This window comes from Leptonychotes weddellii, chromosome 5, assembly GCF_054177405.1.
Source record: "Leptonychotes weddellii isolate Sample4059 chromosome 5, ASM5417740v2, whole genome shotgun sequence".
NCBI classification, from domain to species: Eukaryota; Metazoa; Chordata; class Mammalia; order Carnivora; family Phocidae; genus Leptonychotes; species Leptonychotes weddellii.
In genome coordinates, this window is record NC_138373.1 from 132,456,220 (window position 1) to 132,483,586 (window position 27,367).

At 38.1% G+C, this 27,367-nt stretch overlaps 1 protein-coding gene across 8 annotated transcripts in view; it reads right to left on the minus strand.

The window, feature by feature from the left end:
- POC1B (POC1 centriolar protein B) overlaps positions 1 to 27,367 on the minus strand; it is a 92,570-nt gene that overhangs the window by 24,274 nt on the left and 40,929 nt on the right. For 5 of the 8 annotated variants that reach the window (XM_081822187.1, XM_081822182.1, XM_081822186.1 and 2 more), the window contains 6 exons: positions 25,166 to 25,273; positions 24,712 to 24,827; positions 23,445 to 23,578; positions 21,320 to 21,388; positions 20,456 to 20,608; positions 12,123 to 12,203 (listed from right to left, as the gene is read on the minus strand). In XM_081822187.1, coding sequence (XP_081678313.1) covers positions 12,123 to 12,203; positions 20,456 to 20,608; positions 21,320 to 21,388; positions 23,445 to 23,578; positions 24,712 to 24,827; positions 25,166 to 25,273 — 661 coding nt within the window. Of the gene's footprint in view, positions 1 to 12,118; positions 12,204 to 20,451; positions 20,609 to 21,319; positions 21,389 to 23,444; positions 23,579 to 24,711; positions 24,828 to 25,165; positions 25,274 to 27,367 lie in introns of all 8 variants that reach the window. The other 3 variants (XM_081822183.1, XM_081822185.1, XM_081822184.1) reach the window with 3 other exon arrangements.

Here is a 27,367-nt window from a genome sequence, read left to right on the forward strand (position 1 = left end):
GAGCTTGTGAGCAGGGGGAGGGCAGAGGGAGAGGGAGAGAGAGAAAATCTCAAGCAGACTCCCTGCTGAGCACAGAACCTGACTTAGGGCTTGATCTGAAGACCCTAAAGTCATGAACTGAACCAAAATCAAGAGTCAGATGCTTAACTGACTGAGCCACCCAGGCGCCCCTGGGCAAGCTACCTTAACCTCTTTAGAGCTAAATTTGTGGAGAGAGTCTATGTGCATCCTTAGTAAGGAGACAAAATGCTTAGTTGTACATAAAAAATGGTGACTATTTTTGTGGAAACCACAGACATGTAAGGCTCCTAAACGTGATTCAGTGAAACTTTAAAATACATGTCTATAATACTATATTCCCAGATGAGCAAATACAAGATGGTAAAGTTGGCAATTCTCCTCAAATTATTTTATAAATAAAATGCAACTCCCATCAACATTCCAAAGGAAAGTTTTTGGAGAACTAACAAAATAATTCTAAAGTTCATATGGATATCCAAGAAACATTTGAAGGGAAAACTTGTGCACTATATTTTAATGAAATATTCTGAAGTTACAGTAATTAAAAAGGTATGAAAATAGATCAAGAACAAACAGATCAATAAGACAGAAGATCAAGTGCCCAAACAGATAAAATACATAAGGATTTAGTTTTAAGAAGGTTCAAATCAGTGAGGAAAGAAACAATACAAATGGAGGATAACTTTGTTAACTATAAATATGTAACTTATAACCAAAATTAATTCATCTAGAATTTCAGATTTAATTGTCAAAAATAAAATTTAAGGGGTGCCTGGGTGGCTCAATCGGTTCAGCATCTGACTCTTGGTTTCAGCTCAGGTCATGATCTCAGGGTCCTGGGATAGAGCCCAGTGCATCAGGCTCCATGCTCAGTGGGGTGTCTGCTTACCTCCCTCCCTCTGCCCTTCCCCCTCCCCCCCAGCTCCTGCATACACTTTCTCTTTCTCCCTCTGCTTCTCCCCACTTCTCTCTCACATAAATAAATTAAAAAAAAAACAAAAACCTTAAGAAGAGTAGCTAGAGATATATTTGGGGAGTAGGGAAGGACTTTCTTTGCATAAACTCCAAAGAAATCATAAAATTAAAATAATGATACTTTTCAAGAAGTTAATGCAACTAAACCTATCAAAAATCAGAAAGAGAATTCAAGGGGAAATAGCAAAGAAAACTTTGCAGCACATGGCAAAGACCATCATCAACCTTATTAATTAAAATGACTTAAGGATCAATTTTAAAAGGAACAAAATAGAAAAAAATGGGCAAAACACACAAATAGGCAATTTTGAGAAATACAAATGAGCAGAAATTATGAAAACAGTTCAAAGCGCACAACCCCCCCCCACACACACACACCACACACACACACAAGGTAACTATGGGCGATAATAGATATGTTAATTATTTCAACTGTGGTACTCATTTCACAATGTATTCATATATCAAAACATCACACTGTACACCTTATATACAATGTATCCAATTTTCATTTGTCAAAAATAAACATTTTTAAAGAGCTCACAAGTCACTAAAAAATAAAAACACCTCTTGCTTATTACATTTTGAAAGGCTTTCTAAATTAAACATAATAATTAAATAAGTGTAACACCTGACATATGTTTTAAAATGTAGGAAATGGGCACTCTAATTTAGTACTAGTGGGAATCCAAATTCACACGTTATAGACTGAATTTGCCTTATAGTTTTTGGGTTTGTTTTTTTTTTTTAAAGTTCCTATCCTTTAATTCGGTGATTCCTCTTATAGAATGTTTCTTGGTTCCAAATCCACCCTTCAAAACTCTGTTCTGTGATGCTGAGATCGGGCCTCTGCAAACTATAGCTTTCTCTTGCCAGTGGGTTCCCTTACAGGTTCTGCCAAAAGGAGCCACGATGCGGAGGCCAGAGGTCAGAAGCGACAGAAGAGACTCCTCCCCCTGTTTGATGGCTGCTCTGGTCAGCCTCTTCCCAGCAACAGCCTTGACCCTACAGACACACTAGCACCAGGTGACCAGTGCCCCTTCTCCAAGCCTCCAGCGTCTAACAGCAGCAACCTCTTCCTGGAAGACTATATTTTAAATGTTAACAACAGGTGCCTCCTGGTAATTTTTTTTCGTGTGTTTTCTCTCCTTATTTTTCTTTCTTCATATAATTAGGAAAGTTGCTGCTTTAAAAACATACACACATTCACACTACACAGTGGTTAAAAGCACGCTCTCTAAAGCTAGATAGAGTTCAAAATCCAGCTTTGTTACTTACTGGCTGGAGGACCTTGGGTAAATTTCAAGTGCCCAGGTTAGTATCCAATACATACAAGATGCTCAGAAAGAATTCCACTGAATGGATACACATATTTGTTTCCCTTGATAAAATTAGAAACGTATTGCTTACGATATCCTTTTTTTTTTCACTTAATAAAAAGATAAACAAAAACTGTATTTAAAAAATAAAAATCATACTTCCCTATGAAGATCTGTAAGTGATTTTTAACTTTCACTTTAAAATAATTTCAAGCTTATAGAAAAGTTGCAAGAATAATGAAAAGGACTCTCATATACCCTTCATGCAGATTCATGTATTGACATTTTGCCACAACTTCTCTATCATTATCTATTTATCTAATTTTTTTCTGAATCTTTTGAGAGAAGCTATAGACATTATGCCCCTTTACCTCAATTACTATTGTGGGTATTTACTAAGGACAAGACCATTCTCCCATATAACCACAGTATCATTATCAAAATAAGGAAATTCAGCATTGATACTATCATCTAATATTCAGCCCATATTACATTTTTGCCAATTGTCTTAATCGTGTCCTGTATAGCAATTTTCCCACTGACCCAGGATCAAATCTGGAATCACACACACTGTACTTAGTTGTTGTTAAATATGGTATGGCTATATAAAACTCCATCCATGGATATACTATACTTCTATTTAACCAATACTCTCGTATAGGACATTTGATTTGTGTCCACCTTTTATTTTAAGTCATGCTGGAATAAACATACTTAAATAGAAGTCTTTGTCAGTACATCTTATTATTTTTTTAAGATGACTTAGACTCTTTAGAATGATGATTCGGGATCCAACAGGAAAACAGAAACCACAACAGTTATTTTAACAGAGAGAATTTAATATAGGGAGCTGGTGAAACAGATTTGGAAGTCTGTAAAGGCTGAAAGGGAGCACGGAGGTAAGAAGAAATAGTAAATGCATGAAACAACTACCTCAGTAGCACTGGAGGACCAAAGGAAGTATGTTGGATTACTGGACACCAGGCACTTAGAGGCCCCTAGCTGACTTGAGATGGTTTGTTCAGAGGAGAGAAGAGGAATGTTCATTAAAAAGACATTCTGAAAAGGAAGAGGAAATGCCTGGCATTCCTTCTCCATCCCCCCTTCAACTTAGAACAAACAAGTTAACTTGTATGTGCTTTAGTAAAATAATCCAAACAAACAGGCGAAAAGTAAAAGAATTTTGCCACCATAAGCACTGAAACCCAGCAAAATTCTGTAATGATTTGGAAAGCAATTTGAAATGTATTTGTAATATAAAAACCGGGCTTTGTAGTGGCCATAATTATCTCATGCAAAGAGAAAACGCTATAGGAATTAGTTTTTTAAAAAGTCAAGTTATACCAAAACATTCTTCAACTGTAAAAATCCATTTGAAATGTAAATGATAGGAGTTGGTTGGTTGGTTCAAAGTAACAGAGTTTTATCTACGTTTGAGAATGTATGATTGTGCACACAGTATGGTACCTTCTACTGATGCCTACTTCAGAAAGTAAAAGAAAGGAAACGGAAAGACACAGTAGGAACTAGACAAGGACCAGCACTGGCCTTAATAGCCAGGTCACTGATTATAGGGGTTTTAATCTCTCTGAAGCCCTAACATATTTTACAAATCCTGATTTCCTAAAGTACAAAGAAATGACTGAAAATTCCTATTAGCAGGTTGTGGACTACTTCCACCAAATAATTAACTGTCACGTGGCTAAAGAGATGAGCAAAGCCAACTAGCTTTACCGTGTATGCAGCACCAAATAACTCAAAACCAGACAGGTAGAAACAGACAGAACAGCTGAAAGCTGAGTTCCCGGTTTTCCACGAAACTCTGACAGACCCACATGCGCTGTTTAGCTCCACAGTGAACCACTCTCTGGGTCAGCAGCAGGAAGCTCATTCCCGACTGACAGTCCAAGAGAGAGGCACTTTTCAGAGTGCTGCTGGAGTAATTTCCTGTGTGAAAAGCTCACTGCTGTTCTTGCATTCCTCAGGGTGCATTTCTTCTCATCTGGGAGGATGTTGCTCTTCCACAGGAAGAGGAAGGAACCAGTTGTTACTGGATGTGTGGGCGGAGAGAGTGGTGGGGCATTTTCAGCATGCCTCAAGCTCAGCTGTGGGAACCCGGGGTGCAGCTGAGATTCCCAGGCCTGGGACCCTGGGTAGTACTGCAGCAGTTAGGGGTCACGGCTTATAAAGACAGTATCTCAGGAAGCTGGAAGGCAGAAATAATACCTGGAACTCCAACACCTCCAGTTCCCAGAAATGTGCTAATTTTCTAAAGGAAATTCTAAAAAAGTACTCTGTTGGGCTCCCAAATAGCGTATTTTATAAAATCTTTTTGTAAAGAGTCTCCTTTTTTTTTTCTTTTGTACATTTCATAAAGAAGAGTTTAAGTCCTAAATCATTTTTGTTGAAATGTCATTTGTATAACATTTTTTGGTAAAAGGAAAAACTCATTTACGTAAGCTTTCTTTCTCTGTGACCTTGAAACTGAGAATGAAACTCAAATTAGTACATTTTTCAGTATAGCTAAGTCAAACACTTGGAACTTATGATCATTATTTTTATTAAAAAGTACATTTTATTTGAAGGAAAAAAAGAAAGCCTCTGACCCACACTATTAATCTTTTTCTAGTTGTACTATCTTGGTAAATTTTACAGATTACCAGAACTGTGTCTTCTAAAAAAAAAAGGAAGAGAGATAGAAAGAAAGAGAGAAAGAAAGAAAGATAGGAAAAGAAAGAAAGAAAGAAAGAAAGAAAGAAAGAAAGAAAGAAAGAAAGTCATGTTCCTTTAACAGACTAAAGAGTTTTAGTTGGATTTTTTTTCTTTTTACAATCCAAAAACACATTTTTTAAAAGGTAAGCTCCACATTCACAACTGTTGGTAGTTTTTATAACATATGGGTCACGATATACTTCAAAAGCAAAGATACAACTAATTTGGAAATAGTCTCTTTCCATCTCTAATATTTTCTCTCCGATCTCTAAAATAACTTGTATCTGAAAAAAATGTGCTGTTTTCTTCTAAATGGTAAAAGATCTGTGAAAACATTTTTCTTCATTAGTTCTGTTGATTATCATGTATATCTTCTTTTTAAAATGTCTCTGACAATTTAATTACTTCATTTCTCACAATTTCAAAGGACAGTGTTTTAAAATTATTTCTCAACCCAAATGAGAATTCCTCTTTTATTCCTACTAAGCATCTCAGAGTTACATTTAACTTTTTGAGTTCTGGATAAAAAAAATTACTGTATCCTACTTGACATGATCATTATTGTTTGAAATGAAGACTAAAAGTCTTTTAATAAAAGGTGGACAAATTGTGGACGGTACCAGTCAGTGAGTCTGGATACAGATTCTACAAACATCTATGTTCATTTCCTTTCAAACGCTTAGAGCAAGGGTCAGGAGAAAGATACCACAGGGCCATTGAACCAATGTCTAAAGATACCATTAAATTGTCTGTTTCCTAAAGCTTAGTAAGCAGCAACAAAGTTACAAACATACCTAGTTTCAGAAATCATATGGACTAAACTTACAAACTAAATGCCACCTTATAAAATACTGCAAAGTTTAAAAACTTAAAAAAGAATCTCCCCTACCTCCAAATTTGGAGGTGGTTTATATATGTAAATCCAGCAATGTTAGCTTACAGGGCAATAGTGAAAGCAGGAGGATTGTGCAACCTCATTTATGCTTATTTTCCTGGAAAAGTAAATGGGGAACCTGAGGACAATAAATTGCGTATTACCATTTTACACTTTTAAAGTTATAAATTTTAGTTTTGAGACATTTAGGTTTGCATACACCATGTTCTTTTGAGTAAGTCTTTCCAAATCTTTGCTTACATAAGCAGTTAGGAACTGGAATAACTCTGAACTGGTTATGCAATGTTGTTTAGTAACCAGGACAAACTGTTGCCACAACATCCATGGAAATAGTTTCTCTGTATCTGCAAGTTTCCTCTTTGTAGGTCCGTATATTTTATCAATGCATTAATATTTTTCAGACAGCATATACCATATGACCATCTCCATGAAAGCATGTAACACTTTTCTTCCTAAAAATACGCTGAGACAAAAGAGTGCGCTTTGCTGAAAACACCAATCTCCATGACATCTAGGAGGGAGGAGTGTGTTTTACCACTGTGCTTCCCTAAGTCACAGCAACAGCAGAGTATCTCCTGCACTAATTCAACTGATCTGATCGCTTTCCTGAGCCTAAAAAGGACGTGGTAAAACCACAGCTCTTTTTCTCTCAGCAATCCCTCTGGCCAAGTGATGCAGAGCCAGGAGATAATCTCAGCTATCCTGAGGTTCCTCAAGGCTACACCTTACTGTCCCTGGGGAAAGGAGAGAGGGAATCCCACAGCTGACGTCCGACCTGTCAGGAAATCCTCTTGGCTCTGCCTTCAAAACACATCCAGAATCGGATCACTTACCCACCTCCTCTGCTACCACTGTGGGTCAAGGCACTCTTAACTATTCATTAGCTTCCTAATTAGCCAGTCGGCTTGCTTCTCTCCACCACCACCCCGGGGCCGATTCTCAACACAGGCATAGCCACAGTGAACCTATTAAAACCTAAGTCAAACAAGCTCCACCTCTGAAGGAAACCCTCCGGTGGCCCCTATCTCACTCTCAATCTGCCCTTCTGGCACTGCTCCCACTTGCCTGGAGTGCCTGTCCAGATATCCTCACGGCTTGTTCACTTCATTCCTCACATGCCCCCTCCCGCATGACTTGTCCTGGCCATACTACCTAATGCACACCCTTGCTCCTGCCTGCCTTCAGTGCTTTCTACGCCTTTGCGTTTTGGCGGGGGTCTATATACGCTATGCTCTACCATACTACACAGTCTACCCTTTTAATCTGTGAATTGCCTGTCTTCCCCACTAGAAAGTAGAAAGCAGGCTTCTCCGGGACAGGTATTTTTGTTTTGTTCGCTTTTTCTAAAGTCAAGAACAGTGAAGGACACAGAATAGTTACCTAAAATACAAGTATGGATTAAGAGACATATATGTTGTGAGTAGGCATGTTGCTGGCATTCTACCACATCTGGTACCCACTGAGTCAAGCAACTTAAAGATACCAAACTAGACCGATGAACTTTTATTATTGGGGTATATATTTTCAATTATTTCTGAGACATCTACTTATACCTCGCTTTCCTCAACTGTAATGTCCTACTCAAAATCCTACCCAACTCTGGTCAGGTCAGGAACCGCTCTAAAGTTTCCTTCTAGAGAAATTCTCTAGTTTTCTCCACCCCATTAATGATCTTTTCTGAGTACTTCCATCAATAAGCTTTCATGACAGTCACATACACTTGGCATCTAGCATGCTGAAATTGCCACTTATTTCTTAAACTCTTATTTCTATTGGGCTAGGCTGTAAGTTTCTTGAAGTCAGCTCACTGAGCATCTCATGTAATGTCTTCGTGTACTATAATTTTAAATATTTTGACTGATGGAGCCACAAAAGACTGTAAACCCTTGATTTTTTTCTATAATATAATTGCAAATTCTCATTTATCGTAAAGAATTAATTTGACCTGAAATACTGTCCCCAATTCTAAATAAAGGTACCCACATTAAGTTCGTATTCTACACAGTTGCCAGAATGAAGATGAGAACACTGTTTTGTTTCTCAGTGAAGAGTCCAGTGTTTTGATAATCAGTCAGAGGAACACTAGCAAGATTATCAATTTCATTTTGTTCGTTTGTAGGACAAATAACAGTAAAATTAGGACATCAAAACTTAGGAATATAGTTGACCTAGAATAAAATATTTTAATAATCCTAGAATATTTTAAATAAATTTTGTTTACAGTCAATATTGCTTTTAAGAAAGACTTTATGTTAGGATACAGAAGAGAAATTCCTATCTTGCCACCTTTTACAGGAGAGAGGTGAGACTAGGGGAGGGTCTGGAACATCCCATATAGCCACATCCCATGTCAGGGCTAATGCTAAATGATGCTGTACAACGGTGATGACAGAATCTTGGTCTAGTTCTAACTGAATAAATGAAAATATTAAAAAGACTCAATGGAATCTTGGAAAGCCCTCAGAAAATCAGTACATAATAAGTAACAATGTAATCAGAATAAAGATTTAGGAATTTGAGATCAACATTTTAAAATTGTATCTATTTGACAGCCAGTATATCCCTTTACAAACTGCCCCCCCATTCTGTTTTTATTTGTTTGTTTGTTTGTTTTTAACAGCAATGGTTTAAAAATGCAGATTGGTGGGATGCCTGGGTGGCTCAGTCGGTTCAGGGTCTGCCTTCGGCTCAGGTCATGATCCCAGGGTCCTGGGATTGAGCCCCGCATCGGGCTCCTTGCTCAGTGGGGAGCCTGCTTCTCCCTCTGCCTCTGCTCCGCCCCCTGTGCTCCTGCTCTTCTACTTTCTCTCTCTCAAATAAATCTTAAAAAAAACTGCATTTTGGTAACAGCTTATCTTGATCCCGAAATACTATATCAGCTGTCCTGCCTGCCATCGAGGCACAAGCACAAGCCACAGAGATAGCAGCCGTTACACTGTATGCATGACTTGTGCTAAGAAAGCATCAGAGCCCAGGTATCAGCACTCGCAGATCTCCAGGTCAGTCCGAATGTAATACTAAATCGAGTCAAAGCAGAGCTAGAAGCCAACTGTTTCTTATATCATAACAAACCTGGCTTTTATCCTACTAGGAAATTTGACAAATTCAGGCTTAAAGAGTAATCTTTTTTTTTTTTAAGATTTTATTTATTTATTTGACAGACAGAGCAAGAGAGGGAACACAAGCAGGGGGAGTGGGAGAGGGAGAAACAGGCTTCCCGCCGAGCAGGGAGCCCGATGCGGGGCTTGATCCCAGGACCCTGGGACCATGACCTGAGCGGAAGGCAGACGCTTAACGACTGAGCCACCCAGGCGCCCCTATGTCCCATTCTTGATAGAATGAATTCTAAGGAAAATTTCTTCCAGTCTTCTATGAAAACCAGATAAATCCCCCAGATAAGGAGTAACCACCACAACAAAAACCAAATCCACCTTTAAATACTGTTTTTTGGCTTCTAGTATTTCTCTGGATTTTAGAATTATAATCACATGCAAAGTTCACATCACAAATACTTAATGCAGTTGTGCTTCATGCCAGAGCAGAAATGAATCTCCTTTACAATTATGCCTGATCTGATGTGCAGAAGCAAGAGAAAAGCAGCCAGTGTTCAGGGACTACAGATTAAGAATTACTTACCAGTAGATTAATGAGAAGATGGACATTTAAAGTGATTTCACTTTAGTTTTCTACCCAATTATCTATCAGTGAGCTAAAAGGAAGATATAGATATAGATATAGATATTGAAAATTTAAAGGGAGAAGTTTTAGAGATATTATTTATAAAAAAGATGCCTTATGAGCATATATTTATGTCTTCAGAGAATGTCCTAGTAAAATAAATAAAATCAGGAGTCTTTATACCTTGCCTGGAGGCAACCAGCTATCTTCCAGATTATAAAAAAATGTACCTGGGGCGTCTGGGTGGCTCAGTTGGTTAAACTACTGCCTTCGGCTCAGGTCATGATCCTGGAGTCCCGGGATCGAGTTCCGCATCGGGCTCCCTGCTCAGCAGGGAGTCTGCTTCTCCCTCTGACCCTCCCCCCTCTTGTGCTCTCTCTCTCTCTCAAATAAATAAATAAAATCTTAAAAAAAAAAATCTACCTGGACAGGACTTCATTAGCCTAATCCTAAACTGATTTATAGCATGTAGGTTTTTGTTTTCCTGTGTTTTCTTCTGTTTTATTTTTATGAAGCATCAAGCACACAACTCTAAGTAACAGTAGAGAGTCTTCTTTGTAATACTTCTATACTGGGTTGAACCATGGGAAATCACTGACATTAGACCATTTTTGCCTATAAAATAGCAATTTCATATAATCCAACCCAGTATTATCCTTATGTGGACAGTATCTGTACTCTTCAGTCTTATTAAAGGTTTTATGGGCATAGCTGCAAACTTGTCATGTGTTTATCATACAGAATTGTCCTCTTAAAGTCCCACATACATTGTAGTCTCTGAGTCAGGGTCCTATAACATGGACTAGCTGACTTGGGCACCTTTGGATCACCATCCAGGGATAGATACCCTGCTAGTACTTGCTAGGTGGTAATTATGCCACTTGCATAGCATACTGTAAAAAAAACATCTGGGTTCTTCAGGTCATGAGGCTTTGCAAAACTGCAAAGTTACCAGCAGGGAGAGTGAGTCTCAAAATGTAGACCAAAGACTTTTGATGATCTGTGATAACTTCTAAGCCAGGAATACCCAAATTCCGTAGACTAACAGCCTCATAAGAAGGTATCACATCTCGGGGCGCCTGGGAGGCTCAGTTGTTAAGCGTCTGCCTTCGGCTCAGGTCATGATCCCAAGGTCCTGGGATCGAGCCCCGCGTCAGGCTCCCTGCTCAGCAGGGAGTCTGCTTCTCCCTCTCCCATTCCCCCTGCTTGTATTTCCTCTCTCGCTGTGTCTCTCTCTGTCAAATAAATAAAATCTTAAAAAAAAAATAAATAAATAAAAGAAGGCATCACATCTCAAAAACCACCTCTCTTTTGCTCCTCTTACTACAGGGGCAATAACCCATCTTATTGGAATTTATGCTTGTTGAGTAAGTCATTGAACATAAATGTATTAAGTACCTATTATAAGCCACCAATCAATGTGGCAAGAATTAGATGTCCAGTTAATTTTTAATGTCATAAGTAAGCTATTAATGCAGAAGTGCTAAGAGGGATATTTTATAAACATGAATACTATAAGAGACAGGACCACAGACCTGCTTGAGGTTCTGTGACAATTCTGCATGACAATCAGCCTGTTGGTTACCGCCCCTCCCCCCAACCCAGGGTGATTTCTTGTCGCTGGAACTTCTCATGAGTGATCTATGAGTCTTCTCTGCCTGGGATTAGCAGTGAAAGAACCCTTAATAAGTACAGTTCTTTCTAGTACAGGATAGATTCAACATGGAGTAGTCCCTCTACAGAATTCCTCTACCAAAAATACCATTCTTGAGATCTGCTGGAAAGGGTGTAATGTCATAATGTCAAGTGTTTTTATTTGTTTTCTTTCTTGGCCACACATTAATAATTCTCCAAAATATTTAACTACACTGACACCATCACAGTAGTGTGACCAAAGACCATGCATGCCGTTCTTCCTACTCATTCTTATGACTAGTTTTGCCCTGACTAGCAGGAATTGATGACAGCGATGAGCTGCCTTGCAAAGGCTAACAGACTCAGATTGAAAGGCTGAAACTCTCAATCTCTGACTTTACACTGAGTAAATAAATTATATGTATATAGTTTTTATAAACAAAATTGCAAATACTAGAAATACTTAATCTCTGGATAATCCATCAAGAGGGATGAACGAAGAGAAATGACTGCTTTTTTTTACAGCTTCTCAGGAGAAAACCAGAAGTGAGTTTAGCATCTCTGAAAGGTAATTAACAGAGAAGAAAATCTGTTCTGTGACAACAAAGTGAAATGTCACTTGGATGGCACTTTAATAGGGAATGAGACAGTGAGGACGGGTTAGACTGAGTTTAAGGTCATCAAAGTAAAAGCTTTTCTGAAAATTGGTGCTGCTCCCCCTTGTGGCTATTTAGACACATTGTAAATATGACTTTTTATACAAGTTTTCTTAATGCTAAAATGTTAGGCTATTTAGCCCACTTTTTATCTCCTCTCCCACACACTTTTTAAGGAAAATGGATTTTGCCAAATAATTAAATGCCACTTAAATGTCAAAGAAAACTTACTGTGGTAGAATCAAAAGAAAGGACGTCCACAACAGGGGGAGAAGAAGTCTGCAAATCAATTACCTCAAGCTTTGGATTAATCTGTGTGTATACATAAGAAAAGTGAACATTAGTTTTTTTCTACCATAAGAAACTGGATGCTATTTGTAAAACCTAGAGGGTATTTCCTAATACATTCTAAAATTAAAATATATTGCTATATTTATAAACATGGATGCAAAAATTTTAAACATAATATTAGCCTATCAAATCTATCAATGTATAAGAAAAGATCATTATGACCAAGCTGAGTTTATCCCAGGAATAAAAAGTTGATTTTACATTAGAAAATCAATATAATTCACCTTTATAAAGGGATTTTTAAAATAAAATAAAATAAAATAATAAAACAAAATGACCCACCTCAAAAGATGCAGAAAAAAGTCCTAGCCAGTTCATTAAAACAAGAAAAGGAAATAAAAGGTGTAAGATGTAAGAATTGGAACAGAAGAAATAAAACTGTCATTCATATGTAATTATCTATGGAGAAATTCCAAGAGAATCTATTGCTAAGTCATTAGAACTAATAAGAGGATTCATGAGATCCAAAATCCATACACGAAATCAAATGCATGTCTGTACTTCAACACACAGAAAATGTAAATTTTAAAAAGACATCATTTATAGGGCGCCTTGCTGGCTCAGTCAGTAGAGTATGCGACTCTTGATCTCGGGGTGGTGAGTTCAAGCCCCATGTTGGGCGTAGAGCTTACATTGAGAACAATAATAAAAAATTTTTTTAAAAGAATAAAAAGACATCATTTACAATACCATAAAAAATTTAAATACATCACAATAAAAATACAAAGATGTATAAGATCTCATGGGAAAAATAATAAAATTAATGTAAAAGATATTTAAAAAGACTTAACTAAATAGAAAGCTATACCATAAAGAGCTCAGAAACAGCACCCTACATACATGGAAAATAAATACAAAAGAAAAATAGCACCACAAATCAATAGAGGAAGGATGATTATAGTTGAGAAAATTGGCTCACTGTATGACATACAAAAGTGGACAGTAGATAGGCTATAAAACCTAAATGTTACGTTAAAATTAGGAAGTTACAGGGGCGCCTGGGTGGCTCAGTCAGTTAAGCATCTGCCTTCACTGGAGGTCATGATCCCAGGATCCTGGGATCGATGCCCACATTGGGCTCCTTGCTCTGTGGGGAGCCCGCTTCTCCCTCTCCTCCCTGCTTGTACTCTCTCACTGTCTCTCCTTCTCTCTCTCTCAAATAAAAAAATAAAATCTTAAAAAAAAAAAAACTAGGAAGTTATAAACTATAAGGTAAATGTAAAGAATATCTTTGTCACATGGGGTCAAAAAGGACATCTTAACAAGAGCCACAAAAGCAAACCCTAAGGCAAAAAATAACAACACCACCGAATTTTTAAAAACCTGATGCATCTGATGACATCAAAATTAAGAATCTCTGTTTAACAATGGACACCACAAAGTTAACAATCAGATCATGGAAAAGGAGATAGATTATGTCTAAAACTGGAAAAGTAGGTTTTTCTTACACATCTACAAATCAATGTGAAAGACAGTGATCCCAAGAAAAAAAATTATGGAAGAGAAAACCTAACAGTTGATCAGCATGTGGAGAGATTTACAGAAACATTAGTAATTAGAGCAGATTAAAGCAAAATGTCACTTGACACCTATTAGATTCTGAAAATGAAAAAACTCAAGGATGCCAGCCTTGTTTATAGCGGTACTGTTTATAATGGTGGGGAAAAAAAGCCACAACCCAAAATCCCCTAATGTATATCAACAGTAAAAAAGACACATAAGACACATAAGTCGTGGTAATTACTACTGTGGTACATTCACTGAATCCTATACAGCAGTGAAAATATATGAAATACAACTATGTACAAGATATGATTGTACAAATTTAGAATCTAAATATATGACTCTCAGGATTTTAAATTTTTTTTAAGGATTTTATTTATTTGAGAGAGAGAGAAAGCACACATGAGCAGGGGGAGGGGCAGAGGGAAAGAGAGAATCTCAAGTGGACTCTCTGCTTAGTGCAGAGCCTGATGTGGGGCTCACTCCCAGGACCCTGAGATCATGACCTGAGCAAAAGGCAGACGCTTAACCGACTAAGCCACCCAGGCGCCCCACAGGATTTTAATTTTAAGTGAAAAAGCAGTTTATAAAGAAATAGACACAGTATGATTTCATTTGTATAAAGCTTAAAACCACCTAAAACTAAATAACATCTAATTATAAATTAAAATATATTACAGTAAATGAAAAAAGGAAAGCAAGGGAATAATTAACTAGATTGGTGATTACTTCTGAAGGAGGTTACTTCAGAATTCAAGGAGACCAAAGAAAAAAAATTAAAAAAAAATCCACATCATCATCAAATACTTACTGAAGACTGTGAATACAAATTAGTTAACAAAGGGCAACAAAGATAGGAGAACTTTGTATCAAATGAATGGTACCAGCAAAGAGTATACAAGAATCTCAAAAAAGAAACTGCTGACTGGGCACTTAGAGAGAAAAACTTTTCCACGGAAGAAACACAGGAAGGGCTTAAGATGGATCCTTGAAAAAAAGGTTTAGAAAACAAAACCAGACAGAGATGAAGTAAAGAGCATTCCTGAGCACAGAGGCAGAATGCTGACATGATACTTTTGTACAGGGTAGTAATAAGACAGGTTGGCAAGGGGCAAACTGGGAAGGGTGAAGGAATTTGGGAAGGCACAGAAAAGTTGGAGCCTGCAATGTGCTTTAGCAAGGTGAATCTGACAGAGGCCTGCGGAGTACCCAGAAAAACGGCGGGTAACAGTGAGAACACTGCAACAGTCCAGGACTGTGCTGATAAGGGCTGAGCCCGTGGGAAGAGGAGCAGAATGATTTTAAAAACACTTATCATGTTTGATAGGCATAGCTAGAGTTCTGGAAACGTTAAGAGGCTTTTATAATTACCCAGCCACTTGTGTTAGAGGTGTGTGCCCCGGAATGCCCATGCCCCAGAAAAGGGGTTAGCGCGGTACAGGATGAGGATGAGGGCCTATCCGCGCAGCCTGTCAGCACCTCTGTTTCTTTCTGGCTCCAGACAGCAGAAAACACAGCCTCCTCCTATCAGCTCTGAGTCCGCATGGGAGGCCAAGATAAGAAACCTGAGCATGAATCACTTTCCTTCCATCTTAGCCTAGCCAGCCAAAGAGATTGCTTGCAGACATTTTATTCTCTTTTATCTACTGCCACCTAGTGTAGATATGAAATCATTTACCTATGAAAAATAGAATCTGGTTTTACCATCTGAAATGTGAACTGCTCAAAAATCTAAATCCCATGGAAACAGCATCTCTCACAGAGAAATCCGTAAACTTCTCAAAGTTGGAGAACTCTTGATGTAACTAACAAGTTGCTGCCACATACATTAAATGGAGCAGGGCATTCTTACTAAGGAAAACCTTACAGTCTTCTCCAAAAGAAAATATGTGGAGGGGGTGATGCTTCCAGTGAGGCTCTTTGCTAGCTAACCTCCAGGAATATTAACAGTCCCTCCTAGCTCTCTGTCCTTATTAAAGGGAAGAACCATGTCATAACTACACTCACCTGGAAATGGAGTGGGCTGTCTTTTGAGGGGCTGAGTTCTCTCTATCACTGAACCAGGGCATATCATTGAGGGGTTTGTGCAGGAGAGAAACCTCATGTGCACCACCCCATTCTGAGGCCCTGTGTACCCACCACACTGAGGAGTCCATGAGCACAAGGACTGCTACTAACAAATTCGGAAGGGCAAGGAATCTGCCTATCTTGTTCTTTGTTACATACTCTAAAGCTAGTACAATGCCCAACACGTAGAGACTTACTATCTGTTATCAGAGTACCATTTAATTTTGATTGTTTTGAAGCATTACATCAAAATGGTTAAAAGCACAAAATGGAACCAGAGAACCTGGGTTGAAATTCTAGCACTGCCACTTACTAACTTTAAGTTTTAACTTACATGTGCCTCAATTTCTCAAGGAATAAAAATAGTACTTCACAGAGCTTTAAAGGAAGATTTAATGACAAATTATGTAAGCCAATTAGAATAACTTTGTATGTATTTAATACTGTTATTATTACTAATATTATTATTATGTAATCTCTGGAGAACATTTATTGAGGCCCAAACAATATAAACATATGCCATGGCTAGAAATAAAATACAAGATTTGTAGAGAAGCAGTCATTTTTTATCCAAAATTATGTTTCCAACCTTAAGAAAAGATTGAGATAAAAACCCAATCTCACTGGGGCGCCTGGGTGGCTCAGTTGGTTAAACTACTGCCTTCGGCTCAGGTCATGATCCTGGAGTCCCGGGATCGAGTCCCGCATCGGGCTCCCTGCTCGGCAGGGAGTCTGCTTCTCCCTCTGACCCTCCTCCCTCTCATGCTCTCTGTCTCTCATTCTCTCTCTCCCAAATAAATAAATAAAATCTTTAAAAAAAAAAAAAAAAACAATCTCAGACCTGAAGACTTAAATTGATCATTTTTCAACAATGAATCATGGCCAGACTGTCACAAATTATTATTATATAGATATCTGGTTAAGTTAAAGGGATTTTTCCTTCCTGTTAAGTATCACACAGAATTTCCTGTGCAATATTAAGAACTTATAGATTAAGTTCATCTCAAATGGCTATTATAAGATTAAAAGCCACCAGAACAATTATTTAATAAATTCTTTTTAACTAACCATAATCCCTTCCTACAATATTCTGCAATTCTCCTAGAATAACTGTTTTGGTGCTTGTCACCCTTAGGATGGCTTTATTGTCTTCCCATTAAAATATGCAAAAGAGGAAGGTACTGCACACACATTAAGTTCCCCTTCAAGAACTGGAGGCAGAACTGTGCAGTTCAGCTCATGTCAGTCTGAAGAAGATAAAGACAGCATGAATTAATGATGTCCCATAGCAAAATGTGGTCTGAGTTAAGATACCTTGTTTTAGGGGTGCCTGGGTGGCTCAGATGGTTAAGTGTCTGCCTTCAGCTCAGGTCCTGATCCCAGGATCCTAGAATTGAGCACCGTGTCAGGCTTCCAGCTCAGTGGGGAGTCGGCTTCTCCCTCTGCCACTCCCCCTACTTGTGCTCGCTCTCTCTCTTTCAAATAAATAAATAAAATCTTAAAAAAAAAAAAAGATACCTTGTTTTAAAATTGGGCTTCTTTCCCACTAAAAAAAGAAAGAAGCTGTTCTCTGTTTTTAATCAAGATGGAGTGCCTTGGGGGCACCTGGCTGGCTTAGTCAGTAGAGCGTGCAACTCCTGATCTCAGGGTTGTAGGTTCGAGCCCCACGTTGGATGTAGAGATTACTTAAAATTTAAAAATACATATTTAAAAAAAAAAAAAAAGATGGCATGCGCAGACCAGAAGTGCTACAACAAAGGATCCTGCAGTTTGATCAGTGGAAAGGACACAGCTCACGCCGCTGGTGCTGGGACTGTATGTTGCATGCCTTCTTTCATGTGGCCTTCTTTCATGTGGCCTTCTTTCATTTATTCTAAAAGCAAGCTGCTATCACCCTCTCTATCCATGTAAGAATTAGTAATTTACTTATTTCCTCAGTTGGAACCCAAGGTCTAAGACTCCACCTTCAAACAAGCAAAGCACCTAAGCTGGCAAATAGGTGGCTTTCACAAAAGGCCAAACGATTTCACCCAGAAGATTGAGATTATGCCACTCAAATGAGCCTCACAGAAAATACACAAAAATGTAAACCAAAGGAATACTAGGTTGCTTCAAACTCAGAAATGGAATACTCATGGTTACTACAAAAAGAGCAACTTAGGGAAATTAACTAGATCATTTGGGAGCCATTTTTTTCTACATCTTTTAATAATACTTTTTATACTGTTAATCATGAATTCTGATCTCAAAAAAAAAGTTTTTTTCTAATTTTCAAATATTTCCCAAGTATGTATAAACTGACCTTGCCTAAACCTTTGAAAAAAAAAAATGAACCCACCAAATTTAGTAGTTCAAAGTAAAATGTACTGATCATAAACGGACATAGTAGTGATTCATCCTCTTCCATTCTAGTTGATATTTTCAAACTAATAGTCTTTTGGTTCTACGAGGGGTCCTTGGACATTAACTTGGAGCCTTTAAAAAAATTTGATACTTAACATTTATTTGTAATATTAAAGCTGTCCTCTGTCCAGAAAACTTAACACCCTTGTTTTAGTATAAGAGTTTTCTAGAAAAAAAAAAAAAAAGCAAACAGTTGATTGTTCATATGCAGCATCCTGTCACTTCTCTGGCATTTTATATCACATGATCTGAAGATGTTTTACAAATATACGTTATACTGCGTACTTAATTGAAGCAACCGTGAGTGCTTTACAGATAATTTAAACTGGGTACACAGAGGCTGCCATTCTTAAGGCCACAAACATAATTCAGTCACAATGCTCAACATTCTGTATAGGATAACAGAACTCTAATTCCAGGATGAAAGGTTGGTTTTTAATAGATTTTTCAAGTGTACATGTGAAAATTATGGTTGAGAGTGACTTTGGATGGCCTGGGTCATCTCGACCCAGCCAAGCAAAGCAACCCAGCTGCTTTTATTGCTTTCTGGCTGTTCTGTCAGAGCCAAGCTTCTCAGACAACTTGTTGACATTTTCAAGAAAGTCCAGCACTCTTAAGTGGGCTGGGGCTGACAGCAAATCACAGAGAAAATGGATTGGGAGTCTAATGCGGGGGTAGTGTGGTATCATGGAAATATCACTGAATTAGGAGCCAGGAGACCTGGGCTCAGCCTGCAGCTCTACCCCCCACCACTCTGGAAAGGTGACTGAGTGGGTGACAGAGCAGCAGCAACACTGAGGGTCAAGCCCACCCAAGCCCCAGAAATGCTAGAATAAAAAACACCACGAGTCAATAAAACCAGCTGGGGTAAAACAAGAAAACAGAACTTAAATTAAAATATATTTCACATATACATTATGTGAACACATGTGATCACAGGGAATCCACAAATGCATCTATCATTGTAGGAACTAAAACAAAAATGTGATGAACCACAAATTACGTTACATTATTTCTTTCAAAGAAATAAAAAAAAGATACAATAATCATGATGATACAATAACAGCACAAAGAAGTAGTAAAGCACATGGTAAATACTTTGTTTAGAAGAACTAGAAAGATGGTCAGAAGATGGGCAGGATAAAAATTATAACAAAGAACTGAAAATAAACACCACCAAGAAAAAACTAGGACAGAAATCCCCAAACGAGGCTAAACAAAATCTAGAAAATAATCCAAAAAACTTAAAAAAGTTTTAAAACCTTAAATGTGTACACACACACACACACGTACACGCACACACACACTGTGACTAACAGAAACCAAAATCAAAGAACAGATTGCGGTGGAGACACAGGGACCGTGGAAGGGAATGTGGATCCACCACATAAACAGTGCGTGGGGTGACTGAGCTGCCACTCAGGAGTGTTAAGGACTCAAAATAGCTACTCTAAAGGCAAAGCAAGGCTCTGTTGATGACGAAAAAACAATTCAGATAAATAGGTAATAGTGATTTCCGATATCAGCTCTTGGAAGAGAAAGGGGCTTAAGAAGAATCACGCAAAATGGAAAGAAACAAACAAACACCAGCCAAGTATCCAGCAAAGATGAATTTTGCCTTTGCAAAGAGTAGAACATTTAAATCTACAGGACCTAGGGGAACCTGTCAACAAAAACCTACAGCTAAACAGATAATTATATATTTGAAAATATATGTAGGCAAAGTAGGCAAATAGTAAAATGGTCTCAATGATTAGGTTTAATGCCTAAATCTCTTCTTCGTACTGTCCACAGATTTTTTTTTTTTTTTTTTTGGGTCATAAAAAGGCTTTAAGATACCTATTCCAGGAACTGTTATAAAAACTCTTGCCTTTCAGCCCTGTTCTCATGATAGCCATCACAGATGCTGCCCAAACACATCAAGAATATGAAGTAATTCAGGCTTCACGGTCACCCGGAGGTCTTAGGTTTGATTTCTCATTTCCTATTATCATTGACACAATTTTTAAGCTTTATTTCCAGGCCTTCAAGCAGCAAATCTGAGAAGCTTCAACAGAATTGTACACTATCATTATTTATAGTGTTATTATATTAGTGAAAATAATTGTTTCTCAAAGTACTGCGGTTTTAAGACATAACTAGGTTTTATATAATAAAGTATGATTTCAAGCATCTAGTTGACCAATCGCCCCAAAACATACACTTGCAAACAGGAGGATGACTAGGTGCAAAGTACTCACTTCAACAGTCTCAATTTTCCCTTCATGGGGATGTGGTGTCCTCGGGTATATATCGACAAGATGTGGTGATGCATCAAAATGTAACCTTTTGAGATTTCTTTTAATCATGTCTTTACAATTCAAGTCATCAAAATTAGTCCTCCATAATAAGACCTATAAAAAATTAATATGTTGGCACTTAAAACTGACTTGCACGTAAAAGCAACAGAACTGATTTAAAAAAAAAAAAAACAGTTTACATAATTGTGCCTCAAAATAGTCAGGAAGGCTAGATGTATACTTCAACAGTGCTACTACTTCCCAATACTACCTTTTTAAGGGTGGGAGGGAGAGATTTAGCACTTTGAATGGCCTTCATGTCCAATTTAAAATTCATACTAAGAAAATAACTTACTACTTTAAAATCCTCTCTGATGTTTTCAAAGTTCAAAGCATGTTCTTGGCTTGATGGTCCACCTCATTCAATACATTTGCCTATGAATGACTTTTGGTCATTTCCCCAAAAATGCAGATTTGCTAAATGAACAATTTATATTTACCATCCTCAAGGAGCTTATCATTTGAAAAACATGACCTAGAGATAAAAGGTGAGGCAAGAGTTCAGGTGGAAGCGCCACACCAGCACTAGGAAGTCAGTAAATTCCAAGTACAATTAAGTGTCGAGATGAGCACAAGAAATAAGTGGAGTTTGAGTTCCAGAAAGTGTCAGAACTGGCACTATTTCAGCTATGAGACAGCAGACTTCCTGGCATGAAAGTAAAATATAAACTCACTGATAATCATCTTAACAACTACAAACGAGCTGGTTGTAAGAATCTTAGCCTTTACCCTCACCAAATCAAAGGAGCTGAAAGATTTACAAACCTGCGCATCTGCACCTCCTGAGCTAAACAGCTCTCCACCTTTTGAAAATGAAACGGTAAAGACAGGTCCCTAAGAAATAAACAGAGATTAAAAAAAAAAAAAAAAAAAGCACTTCGTATTGTTTTCTCATGGCCAGAAAGACTGTATGAATTTTTCATCCTAATCTACATAGACAATTTATGCAATAAGTCTGATGGAACGTACCCAGTCGCTGCCAACTAATGTAAGCAGAGTAAAGATAATTAAGGAACCAACCCATGATATTAAAACACTTATAAATGATACTAGATAAAAAAAGCAATACTAACAAAAATATGAAAATAACACTTTCTTCCCATTTAAAGAAAAGCTTGTACATGTGTAAGTGAATAAGAATGTCTATTAAGATTTTCTGGTTTTGGACTCTTTATTCAACAAATCACTAGCAGAAACTGAATGACAAGTCTGTAAGGTGATATGAACAAAGGCTATTTCCTGACCACAACGGGCTTTACCGAGCTCTCCCTTCATGTGGGCAATAGTGAGTCACTGAGAGTTTTGCCAGCAGGACACAGCAGGTGGAAAGTTGGGATTGTGGAACACTGGGATCACGACTGTAAGAATGATGAATGGGAGCAAGAATTAATGGTTGGAGCCAGTTAAGAAATTACTGCAATTATCGAGGTGAGAGGTAGTGAGAACCTGAAATTAAGCAATGACTGTGGAGTTGCGACAAATCACAGATGCATAGCCTCTAGGTCAATTTTTCAGTCAAGATAAGAATAATTCTTTCTCATCTCAAAAATATTAGTATATTGTTTGTTCTTAATGTCCTTGATCAGTATAAGGAAACTTTGGGGGGGAAACCATTTTGTATTTTTCAAGTAGATCATCACACAGACTTAGGTTATTATAGCCCCTTAAACATCTTCACTCTAGACCATGAAAAATTCCATCTTTGTGTACACTGTTTTTCTCCTAAAATATTATATTTTTTCTATTATTCTGTATTATTATTATTATTATTCTATATTATTCCATGGATTTTTTAATCCTTGACCACTTTTATTGGTTGTTTATTCAGCCTAAATCCATGGATACACATATATCTGAGCTGGTTAGTGTCTATTTCTGCTTTGCTCTAACACAGCTGCAGAACAAATGATAAAGCAAAGCAGGAAGCCAGGCAGGATATATGAAGGCAGACAGAACCCCTTCTCAAAGCCTATTCTATTTCTGGAGATAAACAGCTCACACTTGGTTAAAAGGAAGTACCTAGTACATCTTTAAAAAAAAAAAAAAAGAGGATGCAGGATGCATTCTAAAAAATTTAGAGAAGTTTGAATATTTACCCAGAAAGGAGGAATAGTTTATACACTTAAAAACAGTTTTTATTTAGTGCATTATACGCTGGTGTGTGTGTGTGTGTGTCTGTTGTGTGTGATTGAACAGGCTCAATAAAGAGCAAGCCTCTTCCTCATTGGGTTCTAAATCAAAAATTAACGCATAGGAATGTCATCTTTCTTACTGATAAAGGCTTGTAAAGACAAAATGTGGCTTTATCTGTGCGCAAATGGGCTGAAGAACTGAATCCCAGAATGAGTCACATTTGAGTACCCTGTCACAGGCAAGACCGGACAAGGGCAGGCATGTCCACAAGAAATATCAGAGAAAAACACTGAGGACAGGCTCCTAACAGAAGGCACTGGGCTCTCCTTGTTGACTTTCTCCTTCTAAACTCACCAATCAGATTAATGAAAAGCAGTGCATGAGAGGGTGAGAGGCACAGTGTCAGAGCTATGGGACACAGCCTCCACAGGAGGGGAAAGATCAGAAGTAAGGAAAACGCTTACCTGTCGGCATCTGACCAGTCAAACCTACACTACATACTGAGGAAGACAGCAGTGGAGGATTAATTTAATGGCCACTGAAAGATGCACAGTGATTTTGATAAGAATTACAATAAGTAGTATTTCTAAGAGTTGCTTCCAGAGGATAAAAACAAAGCCCTGAAAGCAAACATATTTTGTGTGTGCGATAGCGGTAATGTGTGTTACACCTGGAAAGATAATAAAGATATATAATAAAATGGATCAACACTTTAAAATATATATTATTTAAAAAGCACAAATCTTAGTGTTAATACCGTATGTCCTTGAAGTGTATATATGAGCCTTCCTTCTAAGAGATCCAGAATCTTAAGTGTGCCATCTGAAGAAGCAGTGATGAGGTAGTTGCCCGAAGGATGGAAGGATACACAATTAACTCCACCACTGTGAACTGATTCATAGAAAATAAAAGCAAAAAGTTCAGAGAACAAATTTTAATTCTAAAGATGTCTCTTTGCCCCTATTAGCAATATTAGGTTGGAAACAACAATCAGTTAAAGACAATGTCTCCACAACACCAAAATTCCATATAGCTCACTAAAACAAGTAAGCAGCTTGCCATCATTCAGCTTCAACTTCCAGCTAATGAGACAGCATAGCTTTAAGAGTGGAAGCGTGTCATGGAAAGATGAGCTCGCTAACCACATAACTGTGAACTCTTCAGGTACCTTATCAATATAACACAACCAGTAGTGGATTGCCACCGGCTCACATACAACCTAGCCTTAAACGAAATTTCATAACCCATTAGTGGTTTGAGGCTCGGGGGTGAAGAGTGTGGAGGTCTATCTGCAGAAGTGCATAGTCTTGCTAGCTTGTCTAAGAATGTATTCCTGGACACCATCTTTCCAACAGGAGGCAGCACGACACAGCCATCAGACGGCTGTTCTTCCACGTACTTTGTAAACAGAAAACCCTAAGCTAGTTCTATCAATTATTTTAGCAAGTTACTTACTCTCCTTAAGCCTCAATTTCCTTATCTTTAAAATGAGAGCAATAATAATAATAATACTTCCCAGGGTTGTTGTAAGGATTTAGCACAATGTCTGCTCCATGGTAAGTTTTATACTTAGTTTAAAAGGGAAATGTGAATTTAATATAAATCCAGTACAAACCAAGAAATCAATTCATTTCTAGTTTCAATACACAGGCCCAGTCGGATGTTGTTTTCCACCAGTTGTTAACACCTACTTGTGCTCACAGAACTCCTTCTGATTTCAAATTCAGGGTCCATTTCTATCCCAGACTTCTCACAATATGCAGAGAGCCAACCTGTGAACAGCTCACAGCAACTTATTTTTTCACAGCCCTGCATCATTTTTAAGGTCCCCCCACCTCCCTCTACAGGCTGACACTTCTCAGACCATGCTGTTGATGGAACTAACTGTTCTCCAGTCAGTTCAAAGGCAGCCCCCTGACTCTTTAAGAGGGTCAAACCACACTGAGAAGCATGGGCTGCCAGCTTAAGAGTTTCCTGGAAGAGGCCTAGCATCAGCTGGATTTTGTTGTCATGGAAATTGTTACCTTGATAATGCTGAAGCAACTTGTTTACTCTTACATCCCAGATTTTCACGGTGTGATCAGAACCTGCCGATGCTATGCATGTACCATTAGGGTTAAAATCCACAAAATTTGCAAACCTAGGAGGAAAGAATAAGATAGCCTAATATTCTGGTTTCTTTCCCTTCATTTATTTATTTGAATTTTTTTTTTAAGATTTTTTTTTTTTATTTGACAGAGAGAGACACAGCGAGAGAGGGAACACAAGCAGGGGGAGGGGGAGAGGGAGAAGCAGGCCTCCCGCCGAGCAGGGAGCCCGATGCGGGGCTCGATCCCAGGACCCTGGGATCATGACCTTAGCCCAAGGCAGACGCTTAACGACTGAGCAACCCAGGTGCCCCTCTTTATTTGAATTTTAATAACGAAATGTCTCCTTAGCGAACTAACCCATATAAATGCACGAAGAGAATGGACTTACCCTACAGAATCTGAGAAGTTATTAACACACTGCTTATTGGTGGTATCCCAAATTTTAATAGTTTTATCTTCACTACATGACACAATTAGCCTTCCATCAGGTGAAAATCTAGAAAGCACAAGAAAGAAAACTGTCTCTGTGAAAGCCTCCTGACAATCACCCACACCCCCTACACACACACACACACACACACACACTCACAGCGCACGCGTCAAGCTGTACATATTAAATACCAGAGACCATAGTTACCACACCATGCAGCAAAGTCATATTCTACAACCACCTTTCTAACTAAAAATAAGCATGACAAATGACAATGACAGACCATATCAAAATATACTATATAGACCAACCAATTTTCTTTTTTCCTTTTATTACTTGATTTAAATGATTTAATTTTATGGCACTTGTTCTAGGTCTTCGATTCAACTCTGCACTCCCCCAAGCCAAGTACCTTGGTTTTTTTTTTTTTTTTAAGTATTCTTTATCTCTTTCTTCTATTTTTGTCATTTTCTGGTATTATCCCTATGACCTATGAGAGCCTTTACTATTCATCCCACTAACCCTGTACTGAAGCTTTCTGGAAGAAATGGATTGGCATGAGAATTTAAATTAAATGATACCACCAACAAAAGAATCAACTCCCTAAGACTGTAACTTCCTGGACTTCCGGAGGCTGGAAATCTCCAGTGGATAGCTCATTTACACAGAACTGAAGGTCCTGATTCATGGACACACCTATCATCCACATGACCCATTTAAAAAACAAATGAGACAATTCTTAGACATCTCATCTACTGCTTTTTTTTTTTTAAAGATTTTATTTATTTATTTGAGAGAGAGAATGAGATAGAGAGAGAGAGCATGAGAGGGGGAAGGTCAGAGAGAGAAGCAGACTCCCCGCCGAGCAGGGAGCCCAATGCGGGACTCGATCCCAGGACTCCAGGATCATGACCTGAGCCGAAGGCAGTCGCTTAACCAACTGAGCCACCCAGGCGCCCCTCATCTACTGCTTTTATACACTCTCTTCCTTTAAGAACCTTTCTGAGGTTCATTCTTTTTCCCCTAAGTGGTAAGGGAAAAACAGAAGAACAGAAGACCAAGAAAAAAAAACAAAAAATTTTAGACTATTAGGAAACTATGAATAGTATTTTTATTATTACTACTTTAGCAATAAAAAAACCAAAAAGACAGACTTAGGTCATAGTCTGATTATGTTTCAATTTTCTTTGTACTTTCCCTCTATGCCCAGATGACTATAAAGGTCATCAATTAAGGGTGTGGATTATAATTGAAGGGTTTTTTTGTTGTTGTTGTTCTCTCTCACTCACTCCTCTTCTCCCTCTCTGTTCTTAAGGCTGACCTAAAAATAATTCTTCCTGACAGAAACTTTGAATCTGTCATTTGTGGACTTACCATATAAACAAAAGGGACGTAGAAGGGTAAATCAGTTCTACGTGAAATAATCTTTTAAATTCTGGAAAGTGGGACACCTGGGCGGCTCAGTCGGTTAAGCGTCTCTGCCTTTGGCTCGGGTCATGACCCCAGGGTCCTGGGATCGAGCCCCGCATCAAGCTCCTTGCTCAGTGTGGAGCCTGCTTCTCCCTCTGCTCATGCTCTCTCTCTCTGACAAATAAATAAATAAAATCTTAAAAAAATAAAATCAAAACAAAATAAAATAAAATAAAAGCTGAACTACCCAGCATGGAAGGCATTTCCTTGCAAGGTTATTTTCCAGAATTTTATTTAATTTTATTTTTTAAAGATTTTATTATTTACTTGAAAGAGAGAGTGAGAGCACAGAGGGAGAAGGAGAAGCACACTCCCCACTGAGCAGGGAGCCTGATGTGAGGCTCAATCCCAGGACCCTGAGCCAAAGGCAGATGCTTAACCAACTGAGCCACCCAGGCACCACTTGATTTTATCATAACATAATATTTTTTAATCTTTTCCTCCAGAAAATACGTGAGGAAGATTCACATATGAAGGGCAGTATTATAGAAATGCTTCAAATAGATGATATGTATTTTACACAGATCCTGGGGAAGGAACACCTACTCAGTATCCTCGTGGAAATAAACTTTGCATAATAATGCAACTAATATAAGGAATCAAATTATGTTTCTTAATAAGTTATCTTTTAAAAATCACTTACTGTGAATATTTTAAAAAGTATTTCTAGGGGCGCCTGGGTGGCTCAGT